This window comes from Rhineura floridana, chromosome 11 (assembly GCF_030035675.1).
Source record: "Rhineura floridana isolate rRhiFlo1 chromosome 11, rRhiFlo1.hap2, whole genome shotgun sequence".
Classification (NCBI taxonomy): domain Eukaryota; kingdom Metazoa; phylum Chordata; class Lepidosauria; order Squamata; family Rhineuridae; genus Rhineura; species Rhineura floridana.
Genome location: NC_084490.1, coordinates 1,741,381 through 1,767,347, shown reverse-complemented (window position 1 = coordinate 1,767,347; position 25,967 = coordinate 1,741,381). Strand labels below are relative to the sequence as shown.

Genomic DNA, 25,967 nt, shown 5'->3' with positions numbered 1-25,967 from the left:
GCACGACGGCACAACACACCTTTGCTCACGGGGAAAGAACTCCAAAACAACTTATCCAAAAAGAGACACTGTTATCCACTCTTAATACATTTAGCTAACAGGACGTGCCTTTTCCTTTATATTTTTCTTCATGCTCTACCTGCCCCCCCTTCATTGCATCAAATATTTTGAAATTGCTGATATGTTTTATTAGAGAAACACAGAAAGGAATTTGTATAAGGATAAAAGGCAGGGCAGGATTTGGAGGGGGAGGAGGATATTTCTTTAAAACACAACAAATTTTCACCTAATTGCTTGAAGTTCATGCAGCATTTTTGGGGGGTGACTCAGCATTTGGCTTCAACAGCTTGTGCGTTCCAGACAGATCCCCTGGTCTTAAATGTTGAGAAATGCTTGTTTTTGTGGCTGGCTGCCTTGAATGAGGCCAGTCCATCCCAGCAGCTCTTCCACCACCACCTTCATATGGTGATGACCATTGATTTGGGGCAGGATACTTTATAAGGGACATGTTCAGACAGACCTGTGCTTTTATTTATCTTTATTTATTCATTTAAAAACGTTCTTCCCCACCTTTTCCACTTCAAACAAAAATGCTCTTGGCAACCAACATTATACAGAGGGAGAGAAAATCAAACAGACCATGCCAAAGTCCTGGCAAAGAAAAACGTCTTAAAATGGCAGAAAATCAACAGTGAGGGACCTAGATTAATCTCCTGTAGCTTGGAGCTCCACATCTTAGGCGATCAAGGATATTATTTTTTATGGATTTAGTGAGGCAGAGTAGGGGAGGCAACAAGCTGGAACTTCTGCCTTTAAATTTACTTTTACTTATAGGCTGTGTACACACCATATGTTTAAAGCTTACTGAAAGCACATTATTTCCCCCAAAGAATCCTGGGAACTGTAGTTTACCTCTCATGGAGCTACAGTCCTCAGGATTCTTTGGGGAAAATAATGTGCTTTCAGTGTGCTTTACATGTATGGAGGGGCTTAAGTCATAGAATCTTAGAATAGTAGAGTTGGAAGGGGCCTGTAAGGCCATCAAGTCCAACCCACTCTCTCCTCAATGTAGGAATCCAACTTAAAGCATACCTAACAGGTGGCTGTCCAGCTGCCTCTTGAATGCGTCCATTGTTGGAGAGTCCACCACCTCTCTAGGTCATTGGTTCCATTATCCTGTAACTTGAGCCCATTATTCTGTGTCCTGCACTCTGGGATGATTGAGAAGAGATCCTGACTCTTCTGTGGGTGACAACCTTTCAACTACTTGAAAAGTACTATCATATCTTCCCTCAGTCTTCTCTTCTCAGGGCTAAACATGCCCAGTTCTTTTAGTCTCTTCTCACAGGGCTTTGTTTCCAGTCCCCTGATCATCCTCGTTGCCCTCCTCTGAACCTGTTCCAGTTTGTCTGCATCCTTCTTAAAATGTGGCTTCTATAACTGGATGCAGTACTCAAGATGAGGCCTAACCAGTGCAGAATAGAGGGGAACCAATACTTCATGTGGTTTGGAAACTATACTTCTGTTAAAGCAGCCTAAATAGCATTTGCCTTTTTTGCAGCCACATCGCACTGTTGGCTCATAGATTGTGATCAACGACAATTCCAAGATCCTTCTCACATGTTGTATTGCTGAGTCAAGTATCCCCCATCTTATAACTTTGCATTTGGTTTCTTTTTCCTAAGTGTAGAACTTTGTCTTATCCCTATTAAATTTCATTTTTTTGTTTTCAGCCTAACACTTCAGCCTATTAAGATCCCTTTTAATTTTGTTTCTGTCTTCCAAGATGTTGGCTATCCTTCCCAATTTTGCATCATCTGCAAATTTCATAAGCATTCCATGCACCTCCTCATCCAAGTCATGAATAAAAATGTTGAAGAGCACTGGGCCCAGGACGGAGCCCTGTGGTACCCTGCTCATTACCTCTCCTCAGTTGGGAAAGACCTGTGCCTGAAGGCCTGAAGTGCTGCAGCCAGTCAGTGTCTCAGTAGAGACAATTCTGAGCTAGATGGACCAGTGGTCTGACTTGCGCTGTATACACACCATGCATTGAGAGAGCTTGACTTCCCCCAAAGAATCCTGGGAACTGTAGTTTGTTAAGTGTGCTGGGAATTATAGCTCTGTGTGTGGATAAACTATAGTTCCCATTATTCTTTGGGGGGAGGAAATGTGCTTTCAGTGTATGGTGTGCACACAGTCTTGGTATATGGCTTTGTTCCTAATCCCCAGTGTGAATTCCTTCACACAACGCGTCATGAATTCATGAAACTCTGATTTCACAACGTGGTGATGACCCCTAGCTTAGGTGGCATTAAAAGGGAATTAGACATATGCATAGAGGAGAAGGGGGAAAGTTCTGTCAATGTCTGTTACTCAGCATGGCAACATGAAACCTCCACGAACAACAGCTGCTCAGCTGGGCTGACAGAAGCCTGGAGAGATGCTTCATCTTGATGGATCCCAACAAGACGCGAGTCTCTTTGAAGTGGGGGAGAGACAGACAGAAGAACGGGCAGGCCCATGAGTGGGGTTTGGGGCCTCTTCCCAGTTAGGGGCTCTGGCTGTTCTTCCCACAATCAAACAGCCTTCCTCAACCCACAGTCCAGGACTCGCTGGGGGCCTCCACCTGTTTTGGACGACGATGGCTCCCGTGTGCCCCAGCCAGCACAGTGGGTGACGGGAGTTGTAGTCCAAAGCACATATGGAGGGTGCCACGTTGGGGAAAGCTGAGCTTGGGATACAAGAGATGGTTACCTTGAGAGTCCACTAGGGGGAACTGCTTTAGGGTAGAGATTTTGAGCAGCCTCCGAAGACCTTTGTATTTGCTCTCCCGGGACAGATATTTGAGATTGCTCACTATAAAAAATAGAAATCATGACCTCTGAGAGTGAAAAAGAGGACATGGAGGAGGCAGGACAACCCCCCCCCCCTTTATAAGAGAGAGCTGAGCCAAGGACTCTGGAGACGCTAGTTCACCTGATACCCTGAGATGTTTTTGATTACAACTCCCATCAGCCCCAGCACAGGGGATAATGGGAGCTGAAGTCAAAAACATCTGGAAGGCATCTTGTTTGGGGAAGTTGGCTTTCTTATGTTAACAATAGACAGTGAAATTGAGGCTTGTCAGTCAATTGGTCGCCTTATCTGCTATGAATCCCCTTTTAAAATCATCTAAGGCGGTGGCCACCCACTCTAGCCCAGCTCTGTAGGGTAGCCTGGTAACAAAGAGTGTTCTGTCCTATTTTTCTCTGCTTGCTGGCATCACCTGCATATGTGTCATCTACGGAAAGTGTTGCAGGATTCCCATGGCCTTATGGTGGTCTTCTTGGGAGTAGGAAAGCAGCCAGCTAAATTCCAAGTCCAAGTGTGGCCATGCTGGCGGGGCTGATGGGACCGGTAGTCAAAAACATCGGGGGGGGGGTGCCAAGTTGGCGAAGGCTGTGATAGGAATTTAAGACAAGGGACGGTGGGCAATTGTAAATGGACAGGCTTGGGGATGGGGGCAGATCTGTGGCACAGTCATCGCCACATATACTGTGATGGTGAATCCCATAAGTTAACCATGGGCTGTGTGCAGAAAAAATACTTCCCTTTCCCTGACCTGAATCCCCAACTAATCACCCCATTTCATTGGATGGCCCCACTGGGTTCTCAGACAACGAGAGAGGGAGAAAGACATCTCTCCCCACTTTCTCCACACCATGCATGACTTTAAGCACCTCTTTCATGTCCCACCCCCTGCCCTCCCTACCACCAGCTTTGTTTGTTTTTGTTTTTTTGGTGGGTAGACTAAATGTCTAGAAATGTTTGTATCCCATCCTTCTTCCAAGGCACTCTCATTGGCATGCATTGTATCACCACAGCAACCCTGTGAGGTAGGCTAGGCTGAGAGAGGGAGTGTCTGGAGGCAGCTAGACAGCCCCCTGTTGAGGATGCTTGAAGCTGGATTCCTGCATGGAGCAGGGGGTTATAAGAACATAAGAAGAGCCTGCTGGATCAGGCCAGTGGCCCATCTAGTCCAGCATCCTGTTCTCACAGTGGCCAACCAGGTGCCTGCGGGAAGCCCGCAAGCAGGACCCGAGTGCAAGAACACTCTCCCCTCCTGAGGCTTCCGGCAACTGGTTTTCAGAAGCATGCTGCCTCTGACTAGGGTGGCAGAGCACAGCCATCACGGCTAGTAGCCATTGATAGCCCTGTCCTCCATGAATTTGTCTAATCTTCTTTTAAAGCCATCCAAGCTGGTGGCCATTACTGCATCTTGTGGGAGCAAATTCCATAGTTTAACTATACGCTGAGTAAAGAAGTACTTCCTTTTGTCTGTCCTGAATCTTCCAACATTCAGCTTCTTTGAATGTCCACGAGTTCTAGTATTATGAGAGAGGGAGAAGAACTTTTCTCTATCCACTTTCTATCATGTCTCCTCTGACCCGCCTTTTCTCTAAACTAAAAAGCCCCAAATGCTGCAACCTTTCCTCCTAAGGGAGTCGCTCCATCCCCTTGATCGTTCTGGTTGCCCTCGTCTGAACCTTTTCCAACTCTATAATATCCTTTTTGAGATGAGGCGACCAGAACTGTACACAGTATTCCAAATGCGGCCGCACCATAGATTTATACAACGGCATTATGATATCGGCTGTTTTATTTTCAATACCTTTCCTAATTATCGCTAGCATGGAGTTTGCCTTTTTCACAGCTGCCGCACACTGGGTCGACATTTTCATCGTGCTGTCCACTATAACCCCGAGGTCTCTCTCCTGGTCGGTCACCGCCAGTTCAGACCCCATGAGCGTATATGTGAAATTAAGATTTTTTGCTCCAATATGCATAATTTTACACTTGTTTATATTGAATTGCATTTGCCATTTTTCCGCCCATTCACTCAGTTTGGAGAGGTCTTTTTGGAGCTCTTCGCAATCCCTTTTTGTTTTAACAACCCTGAACAATTTAGTGTCGTCAGCAAACTTGGCCACTTCACTGCTCACTCCTAATTCTAGGTCATTAATGAACAAGTTGAAAAGTACAGGTCCCAATACCGATCCTTGAGGGACTCCACTTTCTACAGCCCTCCATTGGGAGAACTGTCCGTTTATTCCTACTCTCTGCTTTCTGCTTCTTAACCAATTCCTTATCCACAAGAGGACCTCTCCTCTTATTCCATGACTGCTAAGCTTCCCCAGAAGCCTTTGGTGAGGTACCTTGTCAAACGCTTTTTGAAAGTCTAAGTACACTATGTCCACTGGATCACCTCTATCTATATGCTTGTTGACACTCTCAAAGAATTCTAATAGGTTACTGAGACAGGACTTTCCCTTGCAGAAGCCATGCTGGCTCTGCTTCAGCAAGGCTTGTTCTTCTATGTGCTTAGTTAATCTAGCTTTAATTATACTTTCTACCAGTTTTCCAGGGACAGAAGTTAAGCTAACTGGCCTGTAATTTCTGGGATGCCCTCTGGATCCCTTTTTGAATATTGGCGTTACATTTGCCACTTTCCAGTCCTCAGGCACGGAGGAGGACCCGAGGGACAAGTTACATATTTTAATTAGCAGATCAGCAATTTCACCTTTGAGTTCTTTGAGAACTCTCGGGTGGATGCCATCCGGGCCCGGTGATTTGTCAGTTTTTATATTGTCCATTAAGCTTAGAACTTCCTCTCTCGTTACCACTATTTGTCTCAGTTCCTCAGAATCCCTTCCTGCAAATGTTAGTTCAGGTTCAGGGATCTGCCCTATATCTTCCACTGTGAAGACAGATGCAAAGAATTCATTTAGCTTCTCTGCAATCTCCTTATCGTTCTTTAGTACACCTTTGACTCCCTTATCATCCAAGGGTCCAATTGTCTCCCTAGATGGTCTCCTGCTTTGAATGTATTTATAGAATTTTTTGTTGTTGGTTTTTATGTTCTTAGCAATGTGCTCCTCAAATTCTTTTTTAGCATCCCTTATTGTCTTCTTGCATTTCTTTTGCCAGAGTTTGTGTTCTTTTTTATTTTCTTCATTCGGACAAGACTTCCATTTTCTGAAGGAAGACTTTTTGCCTCTAAGAGCTTCCTTGACTTTGCTTGTTAACCATGCTGGCATCTTCTTGGCCCTGGCGGTACCTTTTCTGATCTGCGGTATGCACTCCAGTTGAGCTTCTGTTTTTAAACAACTTCCAAGCATTTTCGAGTGATGTGACCCTCTGGACTTTGTTTTTCAGCTTTCTTTTTACCAATCCCCTCATTTTTGTGAAGTTTCCTCTTTTGAAGTCAAATGTGACCGTGTTGGATTTTCTTGGCAATTTGCCATTTACATGTATGTTTAATTTAATAGCACTGTGGTCACTGCTCCCAATCGGTTCAACAACACTTACATCTCGCACCAGGTCCCGGTCCCCACTGAGGATTAAGTCCAGGGTTGCCGTCCCTCTGGTCGGTTCCATGACCAACTGATCTAGGGAATAGTCATTTAGAATATCTAGAAACTTTGCTTCTTTGTCATGACTGGAACACATATGCAGCCAGTCTATGTCCGGGAAGTTGAAGTCACCCATTACTACCACATTTCCTAGTTTGGATGCTTCCTCAATTTCATATCTCATCTCCAGGTCTCCCTGAGCATTTTGATCAGGGGGACGATAGATCGTTCCCAGTATTAAGTCCCTCCTGGGGCACGGTATCACCACCCACAACGATTCTGTGGAGGAGTGTGCCTCTTTTGGGGTTTCGAGCTTGCTGGATTCAATGCCTTCTTTCACGTATAGAGCGACTCCGCCACCAATACGTCCTTCCCTGTCCTTCCGATATAGTTTATATCCAGGGATAACCGTATCCCACTGGTTTTCTCCATTCCACCAGGTTGGGCTTGATGGCCTTATGGACCCCTTCCAGCTGTACTATTCTATGATTCTATGACTGGCCCACAGTCCTGCAGCAGATATGCACTCGTGTCTCAGTCTGATGCTAAACCCCAATGCACCACGCCGGCACTACACCATGTAGCAGCCTGGGCCAACCTGATGCCCTCCTGATGTTTTGGAGGGCGCCAGGTTGGCCCAGACTGCCAGGTAGTTGATGCGCCAGGGGAGCTCTCCCAGTCTGCCCTTTGCACCTCCAGATACACAGGCACTGCCACCCACCCTCCTAGGGTACCAATGTCTGTATCAGTGATGAATCCATTTTCTCCATTGCGGCTCTTCTCCCCCCTCCTTTCTTTCTTTAGGAGAGATGGGGGGGGAGAAAATTGCAGGAATACTCTTTTTTCTTTTTCATTCATTCATCCTCTCCCCCCCCCGCAAAAATCACCACAATCCTCCCGTCACCAAAAAGTGTGCCTCCTCCTGAACGATGGACATTGCATATACCTTAGAGGGGTGTGGGGAGAGACCACATCTCTGCTGGGGAGGGGGGCTGCTTTAATTCGGGTGCCGCAGGGAAAAAAGAGGACAACTTCTCTTTCCCCTCCCAGCTGTGAGAAACCCCGGATCCAGCGGAAATCTGTGCTGTTCCATGCCGGATACAACGCTTGCAAAACCCTCTCTCTAGCCGCTGGAAAGGGGGAGGAGGGGAGGGAAGCGAGGAATGGGAACCGATGGTCGCTGCAGTAAGATCTTTGGGGCGGCGGGGGGGGGGAAGGAAGTACCTCCGCGTTCTGCAAGCCTAGAGACCTCACCTTGCCTCCCCTCTTCTGAGTCAAGGATCCAGGCACGGGTAAGTCGCTTTCTTTTGTTACAAAAGCCTTTTCCAGTAAGGCTGGGGGGGGATTACCTTGCCAAGTTCCAGGGGAAAGGAAAAAACGGGGGCATGGCTTTAGAGGGCTAGTTGCATCGTTCGTTCGGGAACTCCAGCTAGCTAGCCAAGGGGGGAGGGGAGTCGCTTTTTATTTTTCTGCCTTAACTAAGAAATACCCCCCCTTTCCAGCCCTTGAAAAGCATGCGTCAAGCTCCCCCTTCCTTTCTAGATTCTCTACACAGAACCGGTTCCCTGAGTTTGCAGGAGCTGGGGGGGGTTGCTGTTGGGAAGGGGGCACATATCTCGTTTTCAGATACTGTACACATTTAGATGTTTTGGATATGGGGAGGAATATTCAATCTCCCCACACACACAACAACCTTCCTTTCCCTCTGTCTCTCTTAGTCTCTTAAATTTTAATTTTATTTATTTATTTATTTTGCAACAGTTTTTGACTGCAGAAAGGGAGAAAAATGGTTGGCTGGCATAGACGACAGACACCCACGAGGCTCAGAAGAGCGGACCGAAGCCCTCCTGCTGCAATGCATTCCTAAGGAAGCTGTTGGATCCTTATTACACACACACACACACACACACACACACAGAGCAGACGCAAAAGAAAAAGAAAAAACCTTCCTCCTTAACCTCGCTGATTTCCCGTCCCTTACTCTATAGTAAGCAGCCTGGAGAGGATGGTAGTGGCAAGTATCCTTTGAAGGGGCACACTTGAAAGAGGCAGCACCAACCATACTCAGTGGAGCGAAAAGGAGTTTGAGGGCCAACTGCTTGGGGAGGGGAGCATCTTTTTGGAGTTGGGGTTTGGGGAAAGGTCTGACTGGAAAGTCTAAGCCATGATCAGATTTGCCCCAGCAGAACTGGATGGTGTAGAATTTTCCTAATGTTATTGCCCTAAAGTGGTGTTACTTTTTGTATAATGTAAGGTAAAATATACAGATTTATTTTTAAAAATGTCATGGAGTACAACTAGAGTGGGGGGATTTGTTGTACACAAACCTCATTGGAATGAAGAGAAAAGTGAGCATGAAGGCTTCTATTCCAACCTGATGCTGTCCAGCTGTTTTGGACTACAATTCCCATCAGCCCCCAGCCAGCAGGCAGTCATATTAATTCCAATGAGGCTGGCATAGATTGCTCCCCTGCCGGGGGGGGGGCAGTTACCTCCCATGCCACCATCTTCCCATAAGGGATCACTATATATGTGGGCAATGTTTGGGCTGCATGAACATGACTCAAGATGTCCCTATAGAACTGAAGGGATGCCCTTTTCCCTTTGGCCTCACCACAGTCTTTTGCATCCCTGGAGAAGTCACCCTGGCTTTTATATTTATACACCACATTCAGACAGGAGGGCCACCAAGGAATGTTATCTTCAGTTGTGCCTCACAACAAGAAACTGACCCCCCCGTGGAGATTCACCAAAGTCCTGGCATGAGCACTTTTTGGAAGTGTTGCAAGAACACATTTATTTATTTAACTTCTGGTAGCCAGCAAGGAGGGGGGGAAACTCATCTTCTCAGGGTGTAATTTAATCTGGCTGCATTTACATTTGTGCTTTTTAAAATTGTATTCCTCCCCCCTGAGGTTGTGTGTTTTAAGAAATAAATCTGCTATGTTATCTCGTATGCCATGTTTTAATCCATTCATAAAAAGCCCTGCTAGAGCAGGCATTAAGACAATGGCCCTCTCCCACATCCAGAGGTAGGCTGCCTCTGGGCTCTTAGGCTGCATTTAGCTATGGCCATTTGTAGACCTTTTGTTCTCTTGTGAAATTGTCTGATAGCCTTTTCAAAGCCATCTAAGTCAGTGGCCATCGCCGCATCTTCTGGCGGTGAGTTCCACAAATCAAGCTCTGCATTGTGCAAAAGAAGACTTCTTCTTGGCTGTTGTGAACCTCCCACCTATCCCTCTCATTGGGTGACCCTAACCCTAGGAGTAATTAAGAATAAAAAAATCCCTGTCCACAGTGCTAAAACTAAACACTTGAGACCTTCCTCCAGCCAAGTCTCTGAGCCAGCCTGGAGTTCCCGGAGAAGCAGAGCAGTTTCCACACCCCATTGCTGGCTTGTAGGGCAGGATGTTGCCAGATGCCATTAACCTTGTTGTCTCTGGAAGCTTGCACATAAGGTTGATGGTGTTGTCCCACTCAGGTTGTGAGGGGAGAGAGAGTTGGGGGACCTAGGGGAAGCGACTATCATCTGAGTCAAATAATGAATCTGCCAGAGGCCATCTTCTAAATGTGGCAACCATTTTCCCATGCTGCAGCTAAATACTCTTGAGTGGCCAATAGGAAGCATGGGGCATGTCAGTGGGAGGGAGACCGGAAGTCCAGCCTTCCAGGGTGAAGGAGCTGACAGAGCTGATGCATGCTGTTGCGACTGGACTGCAGCAATTCCTATCCTTCTCTCCTCCTCACCTCCAGGTGGACAAGATGCTTTAGCTTCCTGACACATCTACAGCAACGTGCCAAGGTCTCCCGACCCCTTTGCAGCCATGCCGCCACGTCCCTCGTCCGGAGAGCTGTGGGGGCTCCACCTCATGCCCCCGCGGATCATGGTGGACTGCTGCCTCCCCAACGGCATGATCGTTACGCTCGAATGTCTGCGGGAAGCCACTCTTCTGGGTATCAAGCACGACCTTTTTAAGGAGGCCAGGAAATACCCCCTTTCCCACTTGCTGCAGGTTAGCCAGCCCCAGTGGGCTTGAAAACAGGGGTTGGGGGGAGGAAATGCTTGGACCCCTGTACAAGAGCAGGGGGGAGGCAAGGAGCTGAAGCTTCTGGCTTTGGGGGGAGCTGTGAGCTCCCTGCTTCTCAAAGTGGCCAACTGGAGGCTGGCAGGGGGCCCACATGCAGGGCATGAAGCCAATAGGCCTCACTTGTGGTCTGCCTGTTTCCCTCTGTCCCCCACTCCACCCTGCCCTGCCCTGCAGCTGGTATTTAGAGGTCCACTGCTTTGGAACCTGGAGGTTCCATTTAGTTATCCTTGCAGAGCCATTCATCAGTCCTATATTCTCCTCCATTAATTTCCTTTTAAAGCTATCTAAGCTGGTGGCCATCGCCACATTTTGTGGCTGTGAGTTCTGTAGGTTAATGATACGTTTTGCGCGACCAAGTACTTCCTTTTGCCCTTCCTGAACATACCACCAAATCAGTTCTGTTGGATGGCCCTGCGTTCTATTATTAAGAGAGAGGGAGGACAACTTCCGGGAATCTACTGAGTTAGGGAAGAAACCCTGGCAGTTGAGAAGAGATGGGTCTCTGGGAGGGGGTCAGTGTCTCCAAATTCTTTCCCTTTGTCCCCCCACCCTACCCAGGAGGAATCTTCCTACATCTTTGTGGGGGTGACGCAGGAAGCTGAGAGGGAAGAATTTTTTGACGAGTCCCGGCGTCTTTGTGATCTGCGCCTCTTCCAGCCCATCCTGAAAGTCATTGAGCCAGTGGGCAACCGGGAGGAGAAGATCCTCAACCGGGAAATTGGTGAGTCCATGGCCAAACGAGACTGGGGGAGGGATGATGGGGGGCTAAAGGATTAGCACAGAGAAGACTCAATGGCGCTATGGATGTGCCCATTTGTCAAGTGTGCATGTGTTGTTCCTCTCCGCCTCCTGCCCAAAATCTTCTTTGTCTCCAGGATTTGCTATTGGGATGCCCATCTGTGAATTTGAACTGGTGAAGGACCCTGAGGTACAGGAATTTCGGCGGAACATCCTGTCGGTCTGCCGTGAAGCTGTGGAGACCCGAGGATCTTCAGGCCCCCAAAGTCAGGCTCTGTATGTCTATCCCCCCAATGTGGAATCCAGCTCAGAATTACCCAAACATGTGTACAGCAAACTAGACAAAGGTAAGTAAGGTGGGTTGGGGGGGCAGGATGGGGAAGTGTGTGTGTGTGTAAAGCAGAGGGTGGGAGGAGGGAAATGTTTTGGCACGGAGGCATTTCTGTGGGTATGTGTTTTTAAAATCTGATAAGGCAAAATGAGAAATGTGGCAGGAGGAAAGAAGTCCTTTTTCCTCAATGAAGCCACTTAGATTAATTTCCTGGTGGCTTCTCTACACAGCCATTTTGGACCATTCAGAAATGTTGGTTCAGGTCTTTCTGACATGTGTCTGAGCCTAAATGCTATGAATGTCCATGCTTTGTAAGAACTGGTGCCTGATCATGACCAAGTGCATGAGATGTGAGAGCGAGGAAGTACCTGGTTCACATCTCACCGCATCCACAAGGCCATAGGGAAGCCACTATCTCTCAGCCTTAGTCTCATCATGTTGTCTACAACAAACTCCCATCATCCCTGGCCATTAATCCATGCTTGCTGGGGCAGATGGGAATTGTAGTTCAGCAACATCTGGAGGGCCAAAGGTTCCCCAACCCCAGTACAGAAGAGGAGAGCGGGGGGATTGCAACTTGCTTCAGACAACTGGCAAATTGCAAGATGGCATTAAAGGGCCAAAAGGGGGGAACCTGGGCACTTTCTTCCTTTTAGGGTGGTGGTTCTCGTATCCCTTTCCTCAAGGGTCTCAAACCTCCATTGGTGGTGCATTTTGACTCATAACAATTTATTTATTTATTATTTGATTCATATCCCACCCTTCCTCCCAGCAGAAGTCCAGGGTGGCAAACAAAAGCACTAAACACTTTAAAACATCATAAAAACAGACTTTAAAATACATTAAAACAAAACATCTTTAAAAACATTTTTTAAAAAGCTTTCAAGACATTTTTTTAAAAAAAGATTTAAAAACACATTAGAAAGCAATTCCAACACAGACGCAGACTGGGATAAGGTCTCTACTTAAAAGGCTTGTTGAAAGAGGAAGGCCTTAGTAGGTGCCAAAAAGATAACAGGGATGGCGCTTGTCTAATATTCAAGGGGAGGGAATTCCACAGGGTAGGTGCCACTACACTAAATGTCTGTTTCCTATATCGTGCAGAACGGACCTTCTGATCAGATGCTATCTGCAGGAGGCCCTCACCTGCAGAGCGCAGTGACTGACTGGGTATATAAGGAATAAGACAGTCTTTCAGGTATCCTGGTCCCAAGCTGTATAGGGCTTTGTACACCAAGACTAGAACCTTGAACTTGGTCCTTGAACTTTATTTTTAGTGGTTATTGATTACCATGGGCATTCACAAGTGGGGCAAGGGGGCAGTTGCCTCCCCTCACTAATAAACCACAACCCCCAGATTCTCAATTTTAATTAAAAAAAGTTTTAAGTTTCTAGCATTTGTAGAACCTGAGATGTGCAAAATGTGTAGGCCCTATTCTCCCTGTTTGTTTGGTGAGAAACTAGTCTACTTTTTAGCTGAGGAATGATGCCGTAGCCATAACTGACATTTAGGAACGCAGATCTAGCCAGTTAGGCAAAGAGAAGACCAGAGCGAAAGACCCGTTACTTAGAGATTCTAGGTTTGTTTTTAAGCCTCTTCTGCTGGTCTTCTGTGGTGGGGGAATAATTTCTCTTTGCTGCAGTCCCATAGAAACCAATTCAGTTCTCCAAGGTTTAGTGTAGCTGCCATTGGGGAGTAGAGTGTCAATGCAAGGAGCTCACACTCTTCCTAGCTCAGGTCTTATTTCATACAAAAAGTGTGATTTCCCCCCCTGAGTTTGTAAGCATTTCACAGTTTACTCTGTTACTACTGATGCAGATGAAGTCCATCGTTATTTTACCCCATATTGCAAGGGGCAGGACTGTCGCTGAGAGAGTGTGGGTTACACCAGCTCTGCAAAGTAGTCCAGTCTCATTATAACCTTTTTTGCCAAAGGGAGGTGGGAACACTGTATGACAACCCTGAAGTGTAGTTCAGTGTTCACAACCCGGCGTCGTGGGGCGGTTGTTTTTTAGGGAAATGCAGTGGGCAAAGTTGACTGCAGCAGCAGTGCAATTAATTAAGGGCTGGAAGAAGTGAAGGGAGCCAGGCAAAGAAGTAAGGGTTTCAGCGGTGAATGGAAAGACACTGTCTGGATGCCAAGTCCACCCATAGATGGACGGCAGGTCTCCCCATTGAGAAGCAACAGAGATAGGCCTCACCAGCACTGAGTCACCAGATCCACCAGGAATGGCAGAGCTGATGCTAGTTAAGTAGCTTAATTAATTGATTGATTGATTGATTAATCAATCAATCAATCAATTATTTGATTTCTCTCCCGACCTTCCTCCCGGCAGGAGCCCAGGGTGGCAAACAGAAGCGCTAAAAACACTTTAAAACATCATAAAAACAGACCTTAGAATACATTAAAACAAAACAACGTTATAAACATTTTAAAAAGAGCTTTAAAAACATCTTTTTTAAAAAAGGGTTAAAACATTGTTTAAAAAAACATATTAACAAGCATCTGGAGCATTTACTTTGCCCACCCCACTGGAAAAATTTCTGCGGATACCCATGCTGACAGTATTCCTACCCATTTTCCTCTAAAACACAGGCCCAAGTTAGGTTATAAACTAATGAAACAAAACTGACATCTGCAATACCGTCATAAGATATTATAGAGACCAGCCCCATTTTTAAAAGCGATCAGGTTGCACCCAGATGTCTCCTGAGAAATTGATGTCTCCACAGTCTTTAGGAAACGAAAGATTCGGCCAAGTGAGAGCAAAGAGTTCCACAAGTGAGGCATTCTGATAAGAGAAAAATCCCAGTTTGCAGGCTTCCCTTTGGGGCATCTGGATGGCTACTGTGAGAACATACTGCTGGACTAGACAGGCCCCCTGCTGGAGGGGTCTTCTGACATTCTTATGTTGCTGTGTCTCGTTGCTGCTCCCCTGGCTTCCAAGTGTGGCAGCCTGTGCAAGACAGCCCTGTAAGGTAGGCCAGGCTGATAGCTAGTGAGTGACCAGAGGCTCCCCCTATTTCTACCCCGCCATACAGCCCTGTCATACTGACCCCATGCTATCCACTGTGCCACACCAGCTCATCCAAATGACAGTTCCTTGTCCTGCTTTTCCCCCCCTCCGTCTCCTGAAGGTCGGATCATAGTTACCATTTGGGTTATTGTGTCTCCAAACAACGACAAACAGAAATATACCCTCAAGACTCCGCATGACGCGCTGCCGGAGCAGGTGATTGCTGAGGCCATCCGGAAGAAGACGCGCAGTATGCACCTGTCGCCGGAGCAGCTGCGCCTGTGTGTGCAAGAGTACCAGGGCAAGTACCTCCTCAAGGTGTGCGGCTGTGATGAGTACTTGCTCGAGAAATACCCGCTCAGCCAGTACAAGGTGAGGGACCCCTTTCTGCCTGCCTCTCAAGCCCTTGCTTCTTGTCGCCAGGTGAGGGGAACTCTGCACGTGCTTATGCCTCTGCACTCCAAAGCTAGCGGTGCCACTTGCATGCCCTTGATCCCTGGCCATTGGGCATGCTGGCTGGGGCTGATGGGAGTTAGAAGTCTAACGATATCCAGAGGAGAAACACATTGGCTTCACCTGATATATTGCTGGCCACTGCTTTCCCTCCCCTTGCACCTTGCCGGCTCTAGTGTGGAGTTTGTGCTCTGAAGCATACCAGATGGGAGATGGGCACAGTCCCATGGGAAGTTTCTTTGAATGGTGGGGCTACCTTTAAATGGTATTTGGAAGCTTCAGTTGGTGCAAAATATTGCCACGAGAGTTCTGCAGGGAGTAACAGAGGAAGGTGCCTTATATTGAGTCAGACCAGTGGTCCATCTAGCTCAATACTGTTTACACTGACTGACAGCGGCTGTCCAGGGTTTTAGGCAAGGAGTCTCTCCCAGTCCTACCTGGGGATGCCACCTGGGATTGAACCTGGGACCTTCTGCATACAAGGCAGATGCTCTAACCACTGAGCTAATGCCCCCCCCTCCAGAAGTGTGTACTCCACTGAAGTGTGGTTCACTTACAGAAGTAACATAAGAACCTAGGAAGCTGCTTTATACCAAGTCAGACTGTGGTTCCATCTAGCTTGGTATTGTCTACACGCTGGCAGCAGCTCTCCAGGGTTTCAGGCGGGGAACATTTCCAGCCGTATCTGGAGATGCTGCCAGGGACTGAACTTACAAAGCAGATGCTGTACCATTGAGCTATGGCCCGTTCCCCTGTAAACATAACACCCAACATGGCACCAATTTTTCAGGCCCACGCTTTGCTTTCAGATGCCACCTGAAATGCTGCCACTTTTGACCTTTAAAATCCTAAATGGCTTGGGATGAGGATGAGGATAACTGAAGGGCTGCCTCCTGGGTCTTCAGTGGACATCCTTCTCTGCATCCTTCTCCCCACTGCTTCTGGGGCAGGGCCACTTTGGTCATTGCGCCCATGCTTTAGGATGTGCCCCTCCTTCCTTTCATTCTTGGCATTCTGGTGGGGGGCCGAATCTGTTCTGGAGGGTTTTTGCAGAAGGGTTAGTCGGTTCTGCTGTTTTTATTGTTGTTGGTATTCTGTTGCTCTATTTTTTTAAAGTATTTGTATACATAAAAATGTAAGCCTCAAATCATCATGCTGCAGTTCACTTGGCCACAGACAGGTGGCACTATGAACTACAATGTGATGACCTGGCCACCCACAGAGGAAAGTGAATGAGCGAGTGCACAGCAGCGGGCAGTGGCCTGCACAAGCTGCAGTGGGGCAGACTGGGGCAGCTCCAAGAGACCTTTCCTCCAGGCTGTGGGAGGGAGGAGGAGCAGGTCAGGAGGGAACACTGGGGGGAGAGCTGCAGAGCGGGAGAACTTGTGAGTGGGTGCGGGGGTTGGTGGCCTGGGTGAGCCACGGCGTGACAGGCTGGGGCAGCTCCTCAGCAAGCCCTCTCCACATGGCCCACCCCCACCACCTCCCTCACCAAGGTGGAAGGTCGGGTGGGGGAGGTGCCTTGGTGACCGGGGACAAGGGGAGGGGGAAAGTTGCCTTGGTGACCTGTGTTGGTGTGCAAAGCACACAGGGGTGGAGCCCCTAATAGAGATAGAGATATTACATTGTTAACGAGGAAGAACAAAAGAGGTAAAGGAAAAAGGGAGTTAAACTCTGCAATTCCTTACATACATTTTGCAAAGACAGTAGCTGTAGTGTCCCATTTCTGTGACTTTATTTTTTATTCTTCTGTTGTTGTGGTTATTATATGTGGCTATTGTTATTTTTTAATGTGACTGGGGTTTTTTTAACATACATTTTTAATTTTCCTTCATTGTTTGGATGCTGAGTTTGAACAGATGAGCAGGATATAAGTGTCTAAATGATTGAATAAACATTATGTTCTTAGGAAGACCTGTAGAACGCTAATACTGAGTCAAACCAATGGTTCATCTGGCTCAATACTGCCTACACTGAAGGACAGTGGCTATCCGAGGTTTTAGATAGGAGACACTCCCAAGCCCTACCTGGAGATGCTATTGGGGATTGAACTGGGGACCTTCCACATGCAAGGCAGGTGCTCTGCCCCTGAGCTATGGCCCTTCCCTCTGAAACAGACAGGAACTGCACAGGAGCATCATGGCAAATGCCGGGGGTTGCTACACCATCACCCCATACTTACCATGTATGCCCCCTTCACTCTTTCTGCCCCCAGTACATGAGGAATTGCATCACCATTGGCCGCCTGCCCCACCTGATGCTGATGAGCAAAGAGAGCCTCTACAGCCAGCTGCCAGACAATGTCTTTGTGCTGCCCTCCTATGCGCGCCGCTCGGCCACATCCTCGCATGTCAACGGGGATGTTCCCACTAAATCGCTCTGGTCCATCAACAGCCTCCTGCGCATCAAGATCCTGTGTGCCACCTACGTGAATGTCAACATCCGGGATATTGACAAGGTTGGAAGCGAGCAGAACCAGGCACCTGAGTCAGTGGCAGCTGGTGGCTCTGTGTCAGTAGGGCAGTGGAATCTGCTCCGGGTAGTAGTCCGAACTCTCAAGGAGCTGTCCAGGCTGCTTTCAGCACCTTGGACAGCCCTTTGAAAGTTCGGACTAAAACTCAGAGCAGATTCCCATTCCCCACGGACATGGAGCCACCGGACACCACTGAGCAACTCAGATTACACGGTCAGGAAGACCAAGACCCACACTCACTGACATAGGTCCCAGCCTTCCTCCCAAGGGAGTCCAGGACAGCAAACACACAAGTGATACAACAATACAATTAAAGGTAAAATATACCCTCCGTGGCACAGAGTAGTAAGCAGTGGTAACGCAGCCGAAGCTCTGCTCATGGCCGGAGTTCGATTCCAACGGAAGGAGGAAGTCGAATCTCCGGTAAAAGGGGTCGAGGTCCACTCAGCCTTCCATCCATCCGTGGTCGGTAAAATGAGTACCCGGCATAGGCTGGGGGGTAAAGAAAGGCCAGGGACGGAACTGGCAATCCCACCCCATATATACGGTCTGCCTAGTAAATGATGGAAGACGTCACCCTAAGAGTCGGAAACGACTCGCACTACAAGTGCAGGGACACCTTTACCTTTTATATAAAGAACAATTAAATCTGAAAACATCTAAAGATGTGTAAAACGCTTCACTAGGGAGGGCAGTCCGCACAAGAGTAACCACCGTCGAAAAGGCCCTGTCATGGGTCAATGCCAACCAGGCAGCACCCAGCAGTAGCAGGGCCTTTGGAAGGGTGGGAGGAAGGAGACATGATCCAAGTATGCAAAATGGGAGAGAATGAAGGTGAGGTGTGGAGATCTCTTAGGCCACCAGCTGTGGAACCAGAGCATGGAAGATAAAAGAACTAACAACTGGCAGCCTAACACATCGACAAACAGAGCATGACCTATCTTGTAGTGTCACCAGCTATTCACAAGTTAAGACAGGTGCAGCATTTTTCTGTTAAATCATCCACTAATAGTGAAGTCCTTCTCTGAGTGTGGATCCTTCTATAGCCAAAATTGACCACAAGACAGAGGTAATGGCAGGCTTGGGACACCCCCAATGGTTTGCAGAAGTACAAAAAAAATCTTTAGGAAGGGGAAAACTCTCCCACCCAAACAACTCCATGCTAGGTGAACATTGAATTCTGACTGATGGTGGAGACAGAAAACAGGGGAAGTGGGGAATGGAATGGAGATGACTGAATGTGGGCATGGCTTGATGTCTGGAACCCTGAACAGGAGCATGTCACACTGCAACATTTTGTTGCAGCTCCCATTTTTCCGCTTACATATCTCAAAGCTCCAGTGTTCTTCAGCCTTGGGGTCCCCAGATGTTGTTAGGCTATAACTCCCATCATCCCTGACCATCGGCAAGCTGCCTAGGGATGGTGGGAGTGGCAGGCCAACAACATCTGGGGACCCAAGGTGGAAGAATATTGTGTTAAGCAACATAAACTAGAAATCATAGCAAGGCGATGGCCAATTTTGCTACATTTTCTCTGTGGGGAGGGTGCTACCTACTTGGGTCCTCTGGGAGAGGAAGGGGTTTGTGGCGTTGGAGCAGGAGGCCCCTGAACTCTTTTATCTCTTCCTCTTTCTAGATCTATGTCCGGACGGGAATTTTCCACGGTGGGGAGCCCCTTTGTGACAATGTCAACACCCAACGCGTTCCCTGTTCCAACCCTCGGTAACTGTGGTAGCGTTAGGGTTAAGGGAGGGGCATAGGTAACACAGGGACCTGCCTTCTCCATTGGCTCATCTAGCCTAGTACTGTCTACCCCAACTGGCAGCAGCAGCAGCTTTCCAGAGCTTCCGGCAGGGGACCTCTCCCAGCCATACCTGGAGACTCCAGAGGTTGAGCCTGGGGCCTTTTTGCATGCAAAGCAGGTGCTTTGCCAGTGGCCTGGGGCCCTTCCCTGATGGAGGAAGGAGAAAAAGGCATGGAAGAGGGGATTCTGGGTTGCACAGAGGACAGCAGGGATGAGCCTCCTCTGCAGCGATCCCGTCCTGGCACCAGCATGCACTCTTTTCACTGCCAGGTGGAACGAGTGGCTGTCCTATGACATCTATCTCACTGACCTGCCACGAGCCGCCCGACTGTGCGTTTCCATCTGCTCTGTGAAAGGCCGCAAGGGGGCCAAAGAGGTGAGTCCCCTTGGGGAAGGGGATCTGGGAGGGGCCCATGGTTTCACTCGAACTTCACCTCAGCCCCAGGCAGGACTTGTTTGCCTACATTGGAAGAGAGGAAGCTGCCCTGCGCCAAGGAAGAGCTAACCCTACCTCAGCACTGTCAACACTGACGGGTAGCGGCTCCCCAGAGCTTCAGGCAGGAAGTCTCTCCCACCCCTCCCTGGAGATGCCTTCAGGGGTCGAATCTGGGAACTTTGCATGCAAAGCAGATGATCTACCACCGAGCTCTTCCTTTATCCTTGAAGATGTAAGCGGGCACTCTCGGAGAATGAAGCTGAGAGTGGGTACTCGGCCCAAGACCTTCCGCCTCACTGCAGCTATAGGTGGCCACATATTTAGGGGGCTGGGCTTCCAAGTCGGGCAGTGCAGGAGCCCCAGCCTTCCTCCTCGCTTTCAGAAATTAAGCACTCTCTGGGAGTCAGAACACACGGATTGCCTGGGATGAAAAAACTTGGTGGGTGAAGTGCACTGGCCTCTTCAGCTTGCGAGTTGGGGCCCATTACTGGGTTCTGGGCCTGATCCAAGGCGGGTCCAGAACAACAGCACTATCACCATGCAAATAAATGTTTCAAAAATGGGTCTCCAAGTGCATGTTTAAGACTGGTGTTCTAAGCAATGCCGCCTTAAGGGGTGTAGAAACGCCTTCTGCTCTCTGACTGCACCCTTTGTGGTCTCTGTCCCCTTGCCTGACAGGAGCACTGTCCCCTTGCCTGGGGCAACGTCAACCTCTTTGATTACAAAGACACTCTGGTGGCTGGGAAGATGGCACTGAACCTTTGGCCTGTTCCTCATGGCCTGGAGGATTTGCTGAACCCCATTGGAGTGGGGGGCTCCAACCCCAATAAGGTGAGTTTGCTAGTCATCTGGACGGCACAGCAGCCCTTTCCTTGCTTTTTTACAAAATGTCTCCGAGCAACTTTGTACCCCTCTGGATATCCTTTTATTGTGAATTTGCAATGATTTGTGGTACTGGACAGCTATATACAATCATACTTTCAATACTTTTTGCTCCTGCAATAGTTTCAAGGGCAGACATACGTCCTTTGCAATCGGTGCATGTTCCGTAGCTTCCTGCTGAAATCCTCTACCTTTTCATACTACATATGTTTGGGGCAGAGGGGCAGGATTTCTCCTGCTTTTGTTGTGCTATAACACAAGTGTACCCTTCCTGAGCTAGCCAGGGTGGTCTCAGGGCTGATGTTGGAGTCCCCTCGGCTTGTGGTGCTGGGGGACTTCAACATCCATGCTGAGACCGCCCTGTGGGAAGTGGCTCAGGACTTCATGGCCTCAATGACAACCATGGGTCTGTCCCAAGTAGTATCTGGCTCCACTCATGTCTCTGGCCACACCCTGGACCTTGTTTTCTGTGTGGAGGGGGATGATGGTGATCTTGGTGTGGAGGAACTCTCTGTGGTTCCTTTGTCAGGGACAGATCACTACCTGGTGGGGTTTAGACTCACTGGGACTTGGAACTCTGCAGGGATGGGGGACTGATTAGGATGGTCCGCCCCAGGAGGCTGATGGATCCAGAGGCTGATGGCTCTTGGGGATTTTCCTGCGACCTCGGCAGGCGATTCTGTCAAAGCTCTGGTGGACCTCTGGAATGGGGAAATGGCCAGGGCGGTGGACACAATCGCTCCTGAGCATCCTCTCTCATGAAGTGGAGCCAAACCAGCTCCTTGGTTTACCAAGGAGCTGGCGGTGATGAAACGAATGAGACAGAGACTAGAGCGGCGTTGGCAGAAGACTCAGAGCGAGTCTGACTGAACACGGGCTAGAGCCTATTTGAAGGCCTACTCTGTGGCAGTGCAGGCAGCAAAGAAATCTTTCTTTTCTGCCACCATTGCATCTGCAGGGAGCCGTCCAGCGGAGCTGTTTCGAGTGGTCAGGGGTCTTTTACATTCTGGCCCCCGAGAGGGTAACATAGATCACTCAACAGCCCGCTGTCAAGAGTTTGCACAGCACTTTGCAGATAAAGTCGCTCAGATTCGTTCCAACTTAGATGCTCTAATTGATACAGTCTCAGGGGATGTAACTTTGGCTCCTGTCTGTCCAATAATGATGGATTCTTTTCAATTTGTTCGTCCTGAGGATGTGGACAAGATTCTTGGAGAGGTGAGAGCCACCACATGTCTGCTAGACCCTTGCCCTTCCTGTCTTATAAAAAGTGCCAGAGAGGGACTGGCTGAGTGGGTGAAGGGAGTGGTTAACGCCTCCTTACACCAAGGCAGAGTTCCAGGTTGCCTAAAGGAGGCAGTTGTAAGGCCTTTGTTAAAAAAGCCCTCCCTGGACCCCTCCATAATGGATAATTACCGGCCAGTGTCCAATATTCCATTTTTGTGTAAGGTAATAGAGCGTGTGGTGGCCTCCCAGCTCCAGGGATTCTTGGATGAAACAGATTATCCGGATCCATTTCAATCTGGTTTCAGGCCTGGTTATGGGACGGAGACGGCTTTGGTCGCCTTGGTGGACGGCCTACGCAGAGAGCTGGACAGGGGGAGTGTGTCCCTGTTGGTTCTGCTGGACCTCTCATTGGCTTTTGATACCATCAACCATGGTATTCTTCTGGGCCGCCTTGCTGGGATGGGACTTGGGGGCGCTGTTTTGCAGTGGCTCCATTCCTTCCTGGAGGGACGAACCCAGAAAGTGGTGCTGGGGGATTCCTGTTCGACCCCTTGGCCATTGGCCTGTGGGGTCCCTCAGGGCTCAGTTTTGTCCCCTATGCTATTTAACATCTACATGAAACCGCTGGGAGAGGTTGTCCGGGGGTTTGGGGTTCGGTGCCATCAGTATACTGATGACACCCAACTCTATTTCTCCTTTCCACCTAATTCCAAGGAAGCTGTCTCGGTTTTAAACCAGTGTCTGGCATCAGTGGTGGACTGGATGAGGGTGAACAAATAGAAGCTTAATCCAGACAAGACAGAGGTGCTCCTGGTCAGTCGTAAGGCGAATCAGGGAATAGGGATACAGCCTGTGCTGGATGGGGTTACACTCCCCCTGAAGACACAGGTTCGCAGTTTGGGTGTGCTCCTGGACTCAGCGTTAAATTTGGATTCCCAGTTTTCTGCAGTGGCCAGGAGGGCTTTTGCACATTTGAGATTAGTGCGCCAACTGTGCCCATTCCTTGACCCGTCCGATCTGGCCATGGTGACACATGCCTTAGTCACATCCCATTTAGATTACTGTAATGTGCTCTACGTGGAGCTGCCTCTGAAGACTGTTCGGAAACTTCAGTTGGTACAACGTGCTGCAGCCAGAATGCTAACTGGGGCTGGTTACAGGGACCATACTACCCCCCTGTTAAAAAAGCTCCACTGGTTGCCAATCTGTTTCTGGGCACAATTCAAAGTGCTGGTGATGACCTATAAAGCCCTATACGGCTTAGGTCCAGGCTGTTTATCAGACCGTATCTCCCTGTATGAGCCTGCCCGGGCCCTGAGATCCTCAGGAGAGGCCCTTCTCTCAATACCCACATCTTCCCAAGTACGACTAGTGGGGACGCGTGAGAGGGCCTTCTCGGTGGCTGCCCCTAGGCTTTGGAATTCCCTTCCTAGGGAGGTAAGAATGACCCCCTCCTTGCAGTCCTTCCGCCGACAAGCAAAGACCTTCTTATTCCAACAAGCCTTTGGAATTGAAGGCTAAGGATCGGGCGTGAAGGGTGCTGCATTGCTAATGTCTATTCTATCATTTTTAAACTAGTTTGAACTTTTTTAGCTATATGTGTGTATGGTTTTAATATTGGAAATAGTTTAATCTTATTTTAATGTAGATTTTGTATGTTGTTTTTAATTATATGTATTTTTTATCTGGAAGCCGCCATGAGTTCCAGTTTTGGAAAAATGGCGGGGGATAAATAAAGACAATAGTAATAATAATAATACCCCTAAAGGCAATAATGCGGTAACATTGCAGAACTGATCAAGCGGAAATTATGTGTGACTTTTAAACATAGACCAAAATCTCCAGAGGACAGGGCTCTGCATTTTGTGTAAGTTATTCTGTAAAGTGCTGTGTATCGCAAAGGTGCTTTTTTAAATCTGAATGATTTATTTACATATTTAAAAGTCTTTTTAACCTACTCTGCAGCTGAAAAAGGCTGTCAGAACAGGCTACGACAATCAGTCATAAGATCATCCCTGCCCTCAGGCTTATAATCTTAAAGACACGACACGAAAGGAAAAGACAGTGGGAAGGAGGAGGAAAAAAGCAAATGTGGACGCTACTTGTGAGGGCCCTTCCAGACGTCCTTTTTATGATGATGCTCATACCGGGGCAATTATACAGGATCCCTGTTTCAATACTGCTTATGCCTCCAAAAGTTTCAGGGCAGACATACAGCTTCATTTTGCAATCCGTGCATGCCCCATAGCTTCCAACTGAAACCCTCGTAGCTTTTCATACCACAAACATCAGGCTAGTGTTGGCTCTCTAAAGGGGCCCTTACCACCTCTTAATTCATGTCCTCACTTTCCCCCTATAGGAGACCCCCTGCCTTGAGCTGGAATTCACCTGGTATAGCCACACGGTCAAATTTGCTGACACCACTGAAATAGAGGAACACGCCAACTGGGCCATGTCCCGAGAACTTGGGCTCAACTACTGCATGGTGGGGCTGGTAAGAAGAGCGTTGATTCAGTGATATGACTCTGTTGCATACAGCTGGGGTCTTCTGGGAGAGAAATGGATCTCACTGGGGAAATAAGAGGGACTTCTGACTTACTCAGATAGGTCCCAACGTGCCCGTACCCTAACACTCACTCCCCAGGCCTAAGTGAGAGACAGGTGACACCACAAAACACAACTCTTGTAGTCCAACAACATCTGGAAGGCACCAGGCTGGGGAAGGCTGGGAGGCATGGAGGCTGCTTCTTGTTGTAAGAACCTAAGAAGAGCCCAGCTGGCTCAGGCCAAAGGGGGCCCAGCTGGTCCAGCCTCCTTTTCTCACAGTGGCCAACCAGATGCCCGTTATGGGAAGCCCACAAGCAGGACCCGAGTGCAAGAGCAACTGTCCCTGCCTGCGGTTTCCAGCAACTGGTATTCAGAAGTATACAGCCTCCGACTGTGGAGGTAGATCACAGCCATTGTGGCAAGTAGCCACTGATAGCCCTCTCCTCCATGAATTTGTCTAATCCTCTTTTAAAGCCATTCAAGCTGGTGGCCACCACTGCCTCTTGTGGGAGTGAGTTCCATAGTTTAACTTTGTGCTGTGTGAAGAAGTACTTTCTTTTGTCTGTCCTGAATTCAGCTTAATTGGATGTCCAGGAGTTCTAGCGTTATGAGAGAGGGATAAAAACATTTCTCTATCCACTTTCTCCACAGCATGCATGATTTTATACACTTCTGTCATGTCGCCTCTCACTCACCTTTGCTCTAAATGAAAGAGCCCCAAATGCTGTAACCATCCCACTTAAGGGAGGACAAGACGAAGCTGCAAGTCTTTCTTAAGGAACAAATGAGAATGAAAGTCCCCTAGTTTCCATAGCAAAACCTTTCCTAGTCAAGAAAGTATATATTTTTAGCTCTAACGCCTGGCAGGGAAACCAATGTAGGACACACAGATTCAAGAGGGCTCCTGTTTTGCTAATGCTTCGGTTTTAATTTCCTTCGCTGCTCAGGAGCATCCCACTTTGTGGGAACCCTTCTGAAGCTAGGCATCTCTGCTCTGGGATGGGCTGGCCTGCAGGAGGAATGGAAGGAGCAAAACTGGGAATCTGGAAGTGGTTACAGGATCATGCGCTTCTCTTCCCACCTTCTCCCAGAGTAACCGGCTGGCCCGTGACAGCTCCCTGGATGACAGTGAAATGGAGCAGCTGCGGAATATCTGCAACCGGGACCCCCTTTCGGAGATCACTGAGCAAGAGAAGGACTTTCTGTGGCGACACCGGTGGGTGGGCTGGGATCCTGGGTGCTCTGCATAGCAGAAGGGGAGGCTGCCACTCCCTCCCACAACTGCCAGTCAGGGTAGGCCAGTCGTGCCAGAGGTTCTCAGGTGGGCTCCATGACACTTCCCTTAGGCTCCTTCTAACATAACTTGAGACCTACAGCAGCAGCTGGATCTGGCCAAAGGGGGCCCCTGTAGTCCAGCATATCCTGTCCTCACAGTGGCCAACCAGATGCTCCCAAGGGAAGCCTGTAAGCAGGACCTGAGCACAAAAGCAACACTCCCCTCCTGTGATTCCCAGCAAATGGTATTCATACTGCCTCCAACAAGCCATTTTACTGCCTATCCCCTCAAGTTTGGAGAGG

The 25,967-nt window shown here is 48.5% G+C and overlaps 1 protein-coding gene across 3 annotated transcripts in view; it reads left to right on the top strand.

Annotated features, from left to right (window-relative positions):
* The first annotated feature begins 7,565 nt into the window (after positions 1–7,565).
* The window catches only part of LOC133366338 (phosphatidylinositol 4,5-bisphosphate 3-kinase catalytic subunit alpha isoform-like), a 32,771-nt gene continuing 14,369 nt past the window's right edge, over positions 7,566–25,967 (top strand). For 2 of the 3 annotated variants that reach the window (XM_061589348.1, XM_061589350.1), the window contains exons 1-12: positions 7,566–7,684; positions 8,154–8,379; positions 10,146–10,405; positions 11,039–11,201; positions 11,356–11,565; positions 14,689–14,939; positions 17,236–17,478; positions 19,130–19,215; positions 19,568–19,673; positions 20,412–20,564; positions 24,202–24,336; positions 25,481–25,605. In XM_061589348.1, the coding sequence (XP_061445332.1) occupies positions 10,217–10,405; positions 11,039–11,201; positions 11,356–11,565; positions 14,689–14,939; positions 17,236–17,478; positions 19,130–19,215; positions 19,568–19,673; positions 20,412–20,564; positions 24,202–24,336; positions 25,481–25,605 (1,661 nt within the window). In that variant the 5' untranslated portion in view covers positions 7,566–7,684; positions 8,154–8,379; positions 10,146–10,216. Of the gene's footprint in view, positions 7,685–8,153; positions 8,407–10,145; positions 10,406–11,038; positions 11,202–11,355; positions 11,566–14,688; positions 14,940–17,235; positions 17,479–19,129; positions 19,216–19,567; positions 19,674–20,411; positions 20,565–24,201; positions 24,337–25,480; positions 25,606–25,967 lie in introns of all 3 variants that reach the window. The other variant, XM_061589349.1, reaches the window with a different exon arrangement.